The 13,657-nt window shown below is 39.4% G+C and overlaps 1 protein-coding gene across 3 annotated transcripts in view; it reads left to right on the top strand.

Moving 5' to 3' along the window:
- Positions 1-13,657, top strand: part of LOC147017213 (zinc finger transcription factor Trps1-like) — a 114,989-nt gene that overhangs the window by 32,168 nt on the left and 69,164 nt on the right. For all 3 annotated transcript variants that reach the window (XM_085846661.1, XM_085846663.1, XM_085846662.1), the window contains exons 4-5: positions 3,813-4,395; positions 11,715-11,837. In XM_085846661.1, the coding sequence (XP_085702787.1) occupies positions 3,813-4,395; positions 11,715-11,837 (706 nt within the window). The remainder of the gene's footprint in view (positions 1-3,812; positions 4,396-11,714; positions 11,838-13,657) is intronic.

The raw sequence follows: 13,657 nt of genomic DNA, 5'->3' as shown, positions 1-13,657 counted from the left end.
ATCAAATCCTACAACTTGTTGCATCACTAATTCAAATCAAATCCTACAACTTGTTACATCCCTAATTCAAATCAAATCCTACAACTTGTTCCATCACTAATTCAAGTCAAATCCTACAACTTGTTACATCACTAATTCAAATCAAATCTTTCAACTTGTTACATCACTAATTCAAATCAAATCCTACAACTTGTTACATCACTAATTCAAATCAAATCTTACAACTTGTTACATCACTAATTCAAATCAAATCCTACAACTTGTTACATCACTAATTCAAATCAAATCTTACAACTTGTTACATCACGAATTCAAATCAAATCCTACAACTTGTTACATCACTAATTCAAATCAAATCTTACAATTTGTTACATCACTAATTCAAATCAAATCCGACAACTTGTTACATCACGAATTCAAATCAAATCCTGCAACTTGTTCCATCACTAATTCAAATCAAATCCTACAACTTGTTACATCATTAATTCAAATCAAATCTTTCAACTTGTTACATCACTAATTCAAATCAAATCCTACAACTTGTTACATCACTAATTCAAATCAAATCTTACAACTTGTTCCATCACTAATTCAAATCAAATCCTACAACTTGTTACATCACTAATTAAAATCAAATCTTACAACTTGTTGCATCACTAATTCAAATCAAATCCTACAACTTGTTACATCACTAATTCAAATCAAATCCTGCAACTTGTTCCATCACTAATTCAAATCAAATCCTACAACTTGTTACATCACTAATTCAAATCAAATCTTTCAACTTGTTACATCACTAATTCAAATCAAATCCTACAACTTCTTACATCACTAATTCAAATCAAATCTTTCAACTTGTTACATCACTAATTCAAATCAAATCCTACAACTTGTTACATCACTAATTCAAATCAAATCTTACAACTTGTTACATCACTAATTCAAATCAAATCCTACAACTTGTTACATCACTAATTCAAATCAAATCTTACAACTTGTTACATCACTAATTCAAATCAAATCCTACAACTTGTTACATCACTAATTCAAATCAAATCCTGCAACTTGTTACATCACTAATTCAAATCAAATCTTACAACTTGTTCCATCACTAATTCAAATCAAATCCTACAACTTGTTACATCACTAATTAAAATCAAATCTTACAACTTGTTGCATCACTAATTTAAATCAAATCCTACAACTTGTTGCATCACTAATTCAAATCAAATCCTACAACTTGTTGCATCACTAATTCAAATCAAATCTTACAACTTGTTACATCACTAATTCAAATCAAATCCGACAACTTGTTACATCACTAATTCAAATCAAATCCTACAACTTGTTGCATCACTAATTCAAATCAAATCCTACAACTTGTTACATCCCTAATTCAAATCAAATCCTACAACTTGTTCCATCACTAATTCAAGTCAAATCCTACAACTTGTTACATCACTAATTCAAATCAAATCTTTCAACTTGTTACATCACTAATTCAAATCAAATCCTACAACTTGTTACATCACTAATTCAAATCAAATCTTACAACTTGTTACATCACTAATTCAAATCAAATCCTACAACTTTTACATCACTAATTCAAATCAAATCTTACAACTTGTTCCATCACTAATTCAAATCAAATCCTACAACTTGTTACATCACTAATTAAAATCAAATCTTTCAACTTGTTACATCACTAATTCAAATCAAATCCTACAACTTGTTGCATCACAAATTCAAATCAAATCTTTCAACTTGTTACATCACTAATTCAAATCAAATCCTACAACTTGTTACATCACTAATTCAAATCAAATCTTTCAACTTGTTACATCACTAATTCAAATCAAATCCTACAACTTGTTACATCACTAATTCAAATCAAATCCTACAACTTGTTGCATCACTAATTCAAATCAAATCTTCCAACTTGTTACATCACTAATTCAAATCAAATCCTACAACTTGTTGTATCACTAATTCAAATCAAATCCTACAACTTGTTACATCCCTAATTCAAATCAAATCCTACAACTTGTTCCATCACTAATTCAAGTCAAATCCTGCAACTTGTTACATCACTAATTCAAATCAAATCTTACAACTTGTTCCATCACTAATTCAAGTCAAATCCTACAACTTGTTACATCACTAATTCAAATCAAATCTTTCAACTTGTTACATCACTAATTCAAATCAAATCCTACAACTTGTTACATCACTAATTCAAATCAAATCTTTCAACTTGTTACATCACTAATTCAAATCAAATCCTACAACTTGTTACATCACTAATTCAAATCAAATCTTTCAACTTGTTACATCACTAATTCAAATCAAATCCTACAACTTGTTGCATCACAAATTCAAATCAAATCCTACAACTTATTACATCCCTAATTCAAATCAAATCCTACAACTTGTTCCATCACTAATTCAAGTCAAATCCTACAACTTGTTACATCACTAATTCAAATCAAATCTTTCAACTTGTTACATCACTAATTCAAATCAAATCCTACAACTTGTTACATCACTAATTCAAATCAAATCTTACAACTTGTTACATCACTAATTCAAATCAAATCCTACAACTTGTTACATCATGAATTCAAATCAAATCTTACAACTTGTTACATCACTAATTCAAATCAAATCCTACAACTTGTTACATCACTAATTCAAATCAAATCCTACAACTTGTTGCATCACTAATTCAAATCAAATCTTACAACTTGTTCCATCACTAATTCAAATCAAATCCTACAACTTGTTACATCACTAATTCAAATCAAATCTTACAACTTGTTGCATCACTAATTTAAATCAAATCCTACAACTTGTTACATCACTAATTCAATTCAAATCCTACAACTTGTTGCATCACTAATTCAAATCAAATCTTACAACTTGTTACATCACTAATTCAAATCAAATCCGACAACTTGTTACATCACTAATTCAAATCAAATCCTACAACTTGTTAAATCACTAATTCAAATCAAATCCTACAACTTGTTACATCACTAATTCAAATCAAATCTTACAACTTGTTCCATCACTAATTCAAATCAAATCCTACAACTTGTTACATCACTAATTAAAATCAAATCTTACAACTTGTTGCATCACTAATTTAAATCAAATCCTACAACTTGTTACATCACTAATTCAAATCAAATCCTACAACTTGTTGCATCACTAATTCAAATCAAATCTTCCAACTTGTTACATCACTAATTCAAATCAAATCCTACAACTTGTTGTATCACTAATTCAAATCAAATCCTACAACTTGTTACATCCCTAATTCAAATCAAATCCTACAACTTGTTCCATCACTAATTCAAGTCAAATCCTACAACTTGTTATATCACTAATTCAAATCAAGTCCTCAAACTTGGTTCATCACTAATTCAAATCAAGTCCTCCAACTTGTTACATCACTAATTCAAATCAAATTCTACAACTTGTTAAATCACTAATTCAAATCAAATCCTACAACTTGCTGCATCACAAATTTAAATCAAATCCTATAACTTGTGCTGAAACCTTGCATTGGACAGAAGTAATGCTAAAGTTGTCACAATACAGCATTAGACACACATCTCATATCATATGTAGCTGATTACAATGACAAAGAATTACTTTAGTCACTAACATATCGGCATTTGGAAAATGTTTTCAATAACGGAAAGAAAATTGCAAAATATAATTTTGAAACGTGTATGTTTTGATGTTTCAACAAAGTAATGAAAGTGAAGTTGTGGTCGAGGGATTCTAATTCCTCTATTTTCTGACAGGAAGGTTCATAACTGCCATAAGTGCCAGCACTGTGACATGCTCGTGGAGGATGGTGCCTCACTTGACCACTTCATCCAGAAACATCTCCACTCAAACCAGAACCAACCACTGCTTTCCTGCAAACGTCTCATCAAAACAGAGTCCACTTCTCCTCCGTTACCCTGTAGCCTTCGAACTGGGACTACAACACCACCTGGTGATGCAACTCAGGAACTTGGCAAGACATCATGCGAGCCGAGTGGGAGCCCCCGAACTGCAGACCTCAATTCTGGCATTGTGGAGCACCTCAATACTATTCATAAAACTTCTTCCAGCCTAACCAGCCTCCTGACGTCAGGACGGCAGGCAGGAAGATCCACAAGAACAGGCTCGGAATTTCCTGGTGTCTCTGAATCCCATCGTGGCAGTTCACGGCATGAAACCCCAGCACAGTTTGCAGGCAATAGTCCTGAGGTCAAAGATCAAAGTTTACTACCAAAGGTCGCAGCACAGGAAGAGGGAAAGGTGAATGTGAATGGGGTATCTGCACCAACTCCTTCGCAAGATGGCAAAGCGAAACCAGATTTCCCAGTTCTCATAAAGGTAAGATTGCTGTGGACTTTGTTTATTCAATTCTGCATTCCAAATGAAGGGTTGATAAATGCCAATGACATTTAATTTGAATTCCTGCACCACTAAAAACTGTTTTTATTGTTCAGGGCTGGCTTTTATAGGGTGTAATACAAATATAACTTGATAATAATAATGCTCACAAAACCATACAATCTTACTTCCTCACCAGTCGCTACTCAAGATACTTGCTTCATTTTTTTCACCCCCAAAAGATGTGGTTAAGATTGGCAGTCGAACCATTGTTCCACAGCATCCACCGGTGATTGGTCCTCCATAAACCTGGCTCCATAGGTGACGATCTGTTTAAACCGATAAGTCGTTGTCAGATTTAGGACTGCTTAGCCAGGTGGTTCACCTGCTCACCTCCTGTGATATCTCATTCATTTGGATCATGCTTCATTGATTTCAAAAGTCAGAAGAAATTTATTTAATTGGAAATGATTTGTTGAAACAAAAATGGAATTATCACCTTGAGGTTTAAAGCAAGTTCCAAGTTTAAAATCGAGTATGTACCCAATGATATTAACACACAACCCTCATGAGCTAACCGCTGCGGGAAGCAAGGAGAAGCTGACGTTTCAAGCGTGAACCCTCCGATGGAGCCGATTTCATCATTTGTTATGCCTGATGAAAGCATCGTTGCACAACATCGGTGCAGTTAAGCAGATTATTTTTTTATGGTTGCAACCAGACTGGAGACTTAAGTTTACATTCCCTTTTGAAAAAAGGTGTATGGTATTCCTGAATCCATTTCTTTAAATTAATGAATATGGTGAGTACAAAGGGTCAGCCAAATTGGTTTAATGACATTGAAGAACAAGGCACGCCAGGTTGCTGCATCGCAGTGTGCAAATTATTAAAATGGCAGTTTCTAGTGAGATGGTGGAAATGACCATTGAACAATGCTCCTCATTTTTTTTTCTGAACACCAATTTGTGTACATTCCTTGGTAGAAGCACAGCGTCACCAAGACCTGGCAAAACACTGTGAGTATCTCTCCGAGTGACGTGCATTGTCACCAAGTCAGTGTTCTCAGCAGATAAACTTTTTCGGCATTAAACATTAATCTTCAACAGCATGGAAATTGTGATGAAACCACTACTGCTATGACTACTACAATTACGACTATGACTATAACTGTCCCAATATATCCTACTTCATTGTGGGGTCAGCCAGGGAATGACTATTTGGCCCAAGCCTTTCACAAACAGGCCAGGCAGGCTTGGTGTTCGACCTGAGCGGACTTGGACAGGATTTATTTTTTGGACAGCCGGTGATAACTCTTCTGGGATCGTTAACGTACACCAACTCGCTTAACATGAATCAGAAGAACAGTACACTTTGTCTTGCAGAATGGCAATGTGACTGTCAGGTTGGGAACAAACCCCAGGCTAGACAGTTCAACGGTAAATGTACTATCTCTCCGCACCATCCTGTCGGACTGGAAATCATGATGAAAGCACAATTACAAAGCCGTGTGTGTGTGTGTGTGTGTGTGTGTGTGTGTGTGTGTGTGTGTGTGTGTGTGTGTGTGTGTGTGTGTGTGTGTGTGTGTGTGTGTGTGTGTGTGTGTGTGTGATCCAACCACACTAATAAATGACAGTGCATGTGTCTCCTCGATAACTCCAAAACCATGAAACCTATCAGGCTGCAACTTTGCATGCATACTAAGAAAACTCGAAGGAAGTGCATGACTCAAGAATGGGTGTTTGGGTTCATTAAACACCCCTTTTTGAAGATAATTAACGGCCTTATTTAATCATATCCTTTATCAGGCTCATTGGTCACCGCTCTCTATGGGGTCTTAAGGCGATTCCTAGGTAACTTCGCTGGGGTCTGAAGCCGCCATGTTTTTTGGCCTGCCCAACCTTGCCTTGACTTGGAACAGGCTGCAATGATTTCTGAATGATAAAGTTTTTTTTTTTTCACTTTCCTCACTCATATTATCGAATGCCTGTTCATCAGAGCTATGAATCGCTGTAAATATTGTTTTTGTAAGTCCTATAGTTTTCAAATCAGTAGCTTGGAGCGATTTCATGAATTATATGATACGATTCTCCATGATCTAGTCTCACGGACGAATTAAAGTATATAATCGATTTTTTTTTTCGCTTTTGAGGATCGGATATGGTCCGGACTAAATAAGTGTCGAACTCTGGAGTGAAATCTGATAATTTAAAGAAATAACGAGCCGTATAACGAAGCCGATATAACTATTTACTTTAAGCAAACAAGGTCATGTAACCTCCTCCACATATACACAAGAAAATGTGATATTTCCAAAGCATTAAACTTATCTTTTTCAACTGTTTGAAGAATTATATTGAGGGATCAAAAGATTTAAGAATGTGCCAAAATTAAGTAGCTTCATTGAGCTATATGATTTAATGCATGTACTGCTTGACATTGCGCCCTGTCCACCAGAGGGACTGCTTATACATAGAGTCTGCCAGATCTGTGTCGATATTTTTGGAGATTTTGTGAGGTGCTCTACAAAGGTCAGAGGGTCAGAGATTCGGAAGGGGGTAAGAGAGCGGTATTCAGGATTGCAAAGGGGAGAGAGAGGGAGAGAGAGAGAGAGAGAGAGAGAGAGAGAGAGAGAGAGAGAGAGAGAGAGAGAGAGAGAGAGAGAGAGAGAGAGAGAGAGAGAGGTGGGAAGGAGAGAGAGAGAGAGAGAGAGAGAGAGAGAGAGAGAGAGAGAGAGAGAGAGAGAGAGAGAGAGAGAGAGAGAGAGAAAGAGAGAGAGAGAGAGAGAGAGAGAGAGAGAGAGAGAGAGAGAGAGAGAGAGAGAGAGAGAGAGAGAGAGAGAGAGAGAGAATGATGAGACGGGGGTGAGCTGCTTGAAGGATGAAGTGGGACAAATCGTTGTAGACTCAAATGTAATTAAAGGAAGATGGAAGAGATATATGGAAAGGCTGTTGAATGTAGATAATACATGGGATAGCAACATAGAGGGCAACCCAGTTTTTGGACCAGCAGAGAAGATAACTGAGAAGGAAGTCGAGGAAGCTATAAAAGCAATGAAGAGTATAAAAGCAGGAGGGCCGACGGGAGTTGTGGGAGATATGTTGAAGGCAGCGGGAAGTTGGGGTGTGAAGAGAATGACAGAGATCTGTAATCTGGTGGTGAAAGAAGGCCACATTCCAGTGGATTGGGAACTGAGTACCCTCGTCCCTCTGTACAAGGGGAAAGGTGACTCTCTGGACTGTGGCTCCTATAGAGCAATAAAGTTACTGGAGCATGGAATGAAGGTATTCGAAAGGGTGTTGGAGAAGAGGATAAGGAAGAAAGTAAAGATTGCAGTTTGGATTTATTCCAGGAAGAGGAACGACAGATGCAATTTTTATTGTAAGGCAGTTGCAGGAGAAGTACATGGAGAAGAGGAAGAAGTTGTTTTTTGGGTTTGTTGATCTGGAGAAAGCATTTGATAGGGTCCCACGCGAAGTAATGGCATGGGCATTGAGGAAGTTAGGAGTGGAGGAATGGTTGATCAGATTAGTGATGGCCATGTACGAGAGAGCACGCACAGCTGTAAGGACGAAGGATGGGAACAGTGGTGAGTTTGAGGTGAGGGTAGGAGTGCACCAGGGGTCGGTACTAAGTCCACTTCTATTTGTAGTTGTGATGGAGGTGCTGGCTCGGAGGGTAAAGGAGGGTTTACCGTGGGAGCTGCTGTATGCAGATGATCTGGTGTTGATTGCAGAGAGTATGGATGGACTGAAGGAGAAGATGAACAAGTGGAAGGAATGTATGGAGGCAAAAGGTTTGAAGGTGAATATCGGAAAGACGAAGGTGATGGCAAGTGGTAAAGCATGTGGTGTGGTGGAAAGGACTGGGAAGTGGCCGTGTGCTGTGTGCAGGAAGGGTGTCGGAGTGAACTCCATTCAGTGTACAATGTGTGCTGAATGGGTTCATCGAAAATGTAGTGGGGTGAGAGGGTCATTAACCAGTGTGGCAGCTACATTCAAGTGTAAGGTGTGCATCGAGGGAGCAGCAGATGAAGGAATTGTTGAGTTGGATCTTGGAGATGGTGTGAAGCTGGAAGGGGTGAAAACATTTTGCTATCTCGGAGACATGCTGAATGGAGAAGGTGGATCAGACTCTTCGACGGTTGCTCGAGTGAGATGTGCATGGAAGAAGTTTCGGGAACTGAGTGGCGTGCTGACAAAGAGAGGAGTGTCGTTGAAGCTGAAGGGAAAGGTGTATGCTACATGTGTGAGGAGTACGATGATTTATGGGAGTGAGACATGGGTACTGAACATGGAGCAGCAACAAAGGCTTGAAAGGGTCGAAATGCGAATGGTTCGGTGAATGTGTGGAGTATCGTTGAGAGAGAGGAAGACAAATGATGACTTGCGGAAGATGATGGGAATAGAGTCTGTGATGGATGTTGCGAAGAGAAACAGGTTGAGATGGTTGGGTCATGTGTTGAGGAAGGATGGAAGTGACTGCGTGAAAGGAGTGTTGGAAATGAGTGTAGTCAGAAGTAGAGGATGGGGAAGACCAAGAAAAAACTTGGCTAAAGGTGGTGGAAGAAGAAATGTGGGCAAGGGGATGAAGAAGAGGAGATGCAGAAAATAAGGTAAAGTGGACAAGATTGTCATGGGGCCCGCAAGGCTAACCCCCGCTTTGGCAGGGAAAATAGCCTTAATATGCTTGTTGTTGTTGTTGTTGCTCTCCAAGGAATATATAGACTACATGGCGAAAAGTATGTGGACACCCCTCTTAATTAGTGGATTCGGCTATTTCAACCACATCCATTGCGCGGCAGGTGTATATAATCGAGCACACAGCCATGCAATCTCCATGGATAAATATTGGCAGTGGAATGGGCCATACTGAAGAGCTCAGTGACTTTCAACGTGGCACCATCATCAGATTCCACCTTTCCAAAAAGTCAGGTAGTCAAATTTCTGCCCTGCTTCGAACTGCCCCAGTCAACTGTAAGTGCTGTTATTGTGACGTGGAAACGTCTAGGAGCAACAACAGCTTCGCGGTGAAGTGGTAGGCCACACAAGTTCATAGAATGGAACCGCCGAGTGCTGAAGCGTGTAGCGCGGAAATATTGTTTGCCGGTGGCTGCAACACTCACTACCGAGTTACAAACTGCCTCTGGAAGCAACATCAGCACAAACACTGTTTGCCGAGAGCTTCATGAAATGGATTTCCATAGCCGAGCACCCGGACACAAGCCTAAGATCACCATGCGCAATGCCACGCATCGGATGGAGTGGTGTAAAGCTCATCACCATTGGAATCTGGAGCAGTGAAACGCATTCTCGAGAGTGATGAATCGCGCTTCATCACCTGGCACTCCAACGGATGAATCTGGGTTTGGTGGGTGCCAGGAGAACGCTCCCTGTCCGAATGCAAAATTCCAACTGCAAAGTTTGCTATTGGAGGAATAATGGTCTGTGGTTGTTTTTCATGGTTCAGGCTCAGCCCGTGAGTTCCAGTGAAGGGAAATCTTGATGCTACAGCATACAATGACATTCTCAACAATTCTGTGCTTCCAACTTTGTGGCAACAGTTTGGGGAAGGCCCTTTCCTGTTTCAGCATGACAGTGCCCCCGTGCACAAAGTGAGGTCCATACAGAAATGGTTTGTTGGCGTCAGTGTTGAAGAACTTGACTGACCTGCACACAGCCCTGAACTCAACCCCATCAAACACCTTTAGGATGAATTGGAACGCCGACTGCGAGCCAGACCTAATCGCCCAACATCAGTGCCCAACCTCACTCATGCTCTTGTGGCTGAATGGAAGAAAATCCCCGCAGCAATGTTCCAACATCTCGTGGAAAGCCTTCCCAGAAGAGTGGAGGCTGTTATAACAGCAAAGTGGGGACCAACTCTATATTAATACCCATGATTTTGGAATGAGATGTTGGACGAGCAGCTGTCCACATACTTTTGGCCATGTTGTGGTATATATATATATATATATATATATATATATATATATATATATATATATATATATATATATATATATATATATATATATATATATATATATATATATATATATATATATATATGTGCAGTCCCAGTCTTTACTGGGAGCCATTTGGCATCTGTTGACTTTGAGTTTGCAAAAGTTAACAGATGAACCACAAGACAAGACTAGGACAGGAAGAAAGTTGTTTCTTTCCTGCAAAAAATTCATAATTTTTTTATGCAAAGATATACATTCCAGATCAAAATACTTGATATACTTTATGATTGTCTGCGCATGTCGTACACATTGGACTCGTCATCTCTCGCTCATAGGCTGCATATGTGGATTTATTTATAAATGTTTTTTTCTTTTGTCCCCTGACCCACTGACAAGGTCAGACATGGGAGACATTAAAATGTGCTCCGTCCAACTGACCGATCATCAGTCCATGTACTTTTGTTAATGCAATATTTCAAAAACTGTTCAAATTCTCGCTTTCATATTGTAGATATCTATTCCTCAAGATGTTATCTCAACCTGTTTCTATAATGGCTGTGATTGGCTGAATTCTGTTGCCATGGCATCCATCTTGGTAACTCTGCTTGTGTACACGATAGTTCAAAAACCTTTCAAGATTTAGCTTTCATCTTACACAGATCTATTCCTCATACCACCCAAAAGGCTATTCTAGCCATCATAGCACTGAACTCCTTGTTTTACTCCAAATAGTTTTCACTCAAAGTCCAATGGCTAACTTGAAAATGGTACTGGCTCCAAACTGAAAATCGAATATCAAATTGTGCATAAATTATTAGTTAATGATAGTTATTGATCTAAATTTTTATAATCGAAAAGTGTCCGCAAAAATGTGTTTTTGTAGGACGGAGCGCCAATAAATTTCTCCCCAGATGATGAAGGAATAGTCTTGCACCGGTGAACCTTTGGCACAGCCGTTAGTCCTTTTTCTGTGTATTTTTTTTCTGCCGGTGCGATGTGGTCTTCCCAGCGGTGGTGAGTTTCCCGATGTCAATGGGGGGAGGAAGTCATGTTTTTCGCTCTGAAACTTTTTGAAAAGGGCCACAAACTTTTTTCACATCTCGTACTTGAACAAAACATTATTTGATGACCATGTAATGATTCAAATGATTGCTTGAGCATGGCAGTTCATTTTCCAGTAATCTCAGGAAGTAAGTAAAAATCTTTAGGAAAAGGAAACATCTGTAGTGAGTTGGAATTGTTTTTAAAATATCTCGTCACCACTCGGTTGTGGTCTGTGATGTTGCAAACAAGCAGAGCAATGTCCACAGCACTCTGTTTGTTAAGCAGAATGCACAATTTTTCGTCTCCACAGCGCCACAGAGGACCGGGGGTTTTCTGCGTGAACTGCCTCACCACGACGACCACCCTGTGGAGAAAGAATGCCGATGGAGGTTACGTGTGCAACGCGTGCGGCCTCTATCAGAAGCTGCACTCGGTGAGATGGGTCCAGTGCAAGACCGGCTTTTGGGACACTGATATGCTTATTACCTGGAGGACCTGGGTGGGATTAATGGTGACCTTGTGGGTTGCAAGTTCCACTGTTTCTGATGTCTGCCTTTGTAATCGAAATATCATGATGCTGGTTTAATGAAGAATGATATGCTGAGCTTTGTATGGGGTTTATTTATTTATTTGATTTTATTTTCCTTACCCCATGATTTAAATTCTTCTCAGCACTATGCCCTTCTTTCTTGTACTCTAAGGTGCTTCAACAATGTGGTGGTCAACACAAGTTTGTTCTATTCTTTCGATGTTTGCTGATTTTTGGTTTTGTTGAACTGTGAGAGATTGTATGCATGTTTGAAGTGTGATATACAGTATTTCATACTTGTAAGTGTTATCTACATTGGGACATGTCTGATTTCGGCATGATGTACTTGCAATATGTGTCACATGGTTTATGTGTGATGTACATGGAGTACGTTTATGGTTTAGCCAGGGTACGATTTGTGAAATTTCCATTGGGGGGATAAAATTGACAGACGTCGTAGGTTTTTGTTTGTTTGTTTGTTATTTCTAACTTTTACAACTTCAAAGCTATCCATAACAATAGCGACATAATGCTGAAAAGTGACATTAAAATTAAAATATATGGCCAATAGCAGGGGTAACCCACCATCGCTGGGCAATGCCGGCTCCCTCCTCACACCCCTCCCTCTTCCTCCTCCCACACTCCTCCCTCTGGACTCCCACCTTTTCCCCTCCCTCCTCGCACCTCACCTGACACCCTCTCTCCAGATTTCCACCCCATCCCTTCCCCTGCCTCCTCCCACCACCTCCCTTCCCCTCCCTCCTGACACCTCCACCCTTCTCATCCATCCTCCCACAAAGGAATTTTTACAGGGTTTTTAAATCACATTTGGGAAAAATTAATAACTAAAATAACAATCTGCTTTCGATTCCCACTAACCTTTAACTTGCCTCATCACCTCTATAAACTTTCCACGTGTCATGTCAAAATCTGTCTCTTGAGGGACAAATTCATCGATATGGATGAAAGAAGTGATGGTCGAGATGATTATCCTCATCATGAAGTAATGAATCTGGGGTGTGTTCGGTTACCAAGTTTCTCGGAGAGTGCTCATCAAGTGATTTAAGCACTCAAGCAAGCACTCCATTGAAAACCGTTAAGGAACGGCTGGCTTGGGAAGCGCTAGCAGGCTGCTTGGTAAGTGAACACACAACTGGACATACCAACAGCAAACAGGACATGGAACAGATTTCTAATCCGCTGGCATAAGCCTGTAGCCAAACACGATTTGTCTTCCAAATTTCAAATCGACTCTGCCCGACACAGCCCAGATTAATACGGCCTGCTCGAAGCTAGGCCTAATGTCGGTTCCCCCTTAATCCAGTCTGCTGGGGCTCCCTTCCTCATGACGTGTTTTTTTCTTCCTCAGCGGGTAAATCGCAGGGTGAATCTTGAACTTGGTTCTTCTCTGGTTGTTTTTAAAAAGCTGCAAGTGATGTTTACTGTCTCTTCAGTGTTTTTTGTTTTTTTCCTGTATGCACCATTCACATGATAGATTAAGATTTTTTTTTTTTATGGGATCGAAATAAAGTAACATAAGGATGATGACATAGTCGATTTCCATTGGCTAATTTGCTGTGCTTCTTCATGTGTAGCTTCGTCAGATGATAATACCGGATAAGTGGAACACCATCCGATTCACTTTATACAGCCTTCCATCATGATCCGGATCCAGGGAAACAAAACTCCATTACATTTTTTAAAAATCATGTTTACCACGATGT

This window comes from Eptatretus burgeri, chromosome 11 (genome assembly GCF_056783735.1).
Source record: "Eptatretus burgeri isolate ZD-2024b chromosome 11, Ebu_testis_v1, whole genome shotgun sequence".
In the NCBI taxonomy this organism is placed as follows: Eukaryota; Metazoa; Chordata; class Myxini; order Myxiniformes; family Myxinidae; genus Eptatretus; species Eptatretus burgeri.
The sequence above is the reverse complement of the archived record's forward strand: the minus strand, read 5'-3'. Positions and strand labels throughout refer to the sequence as shown.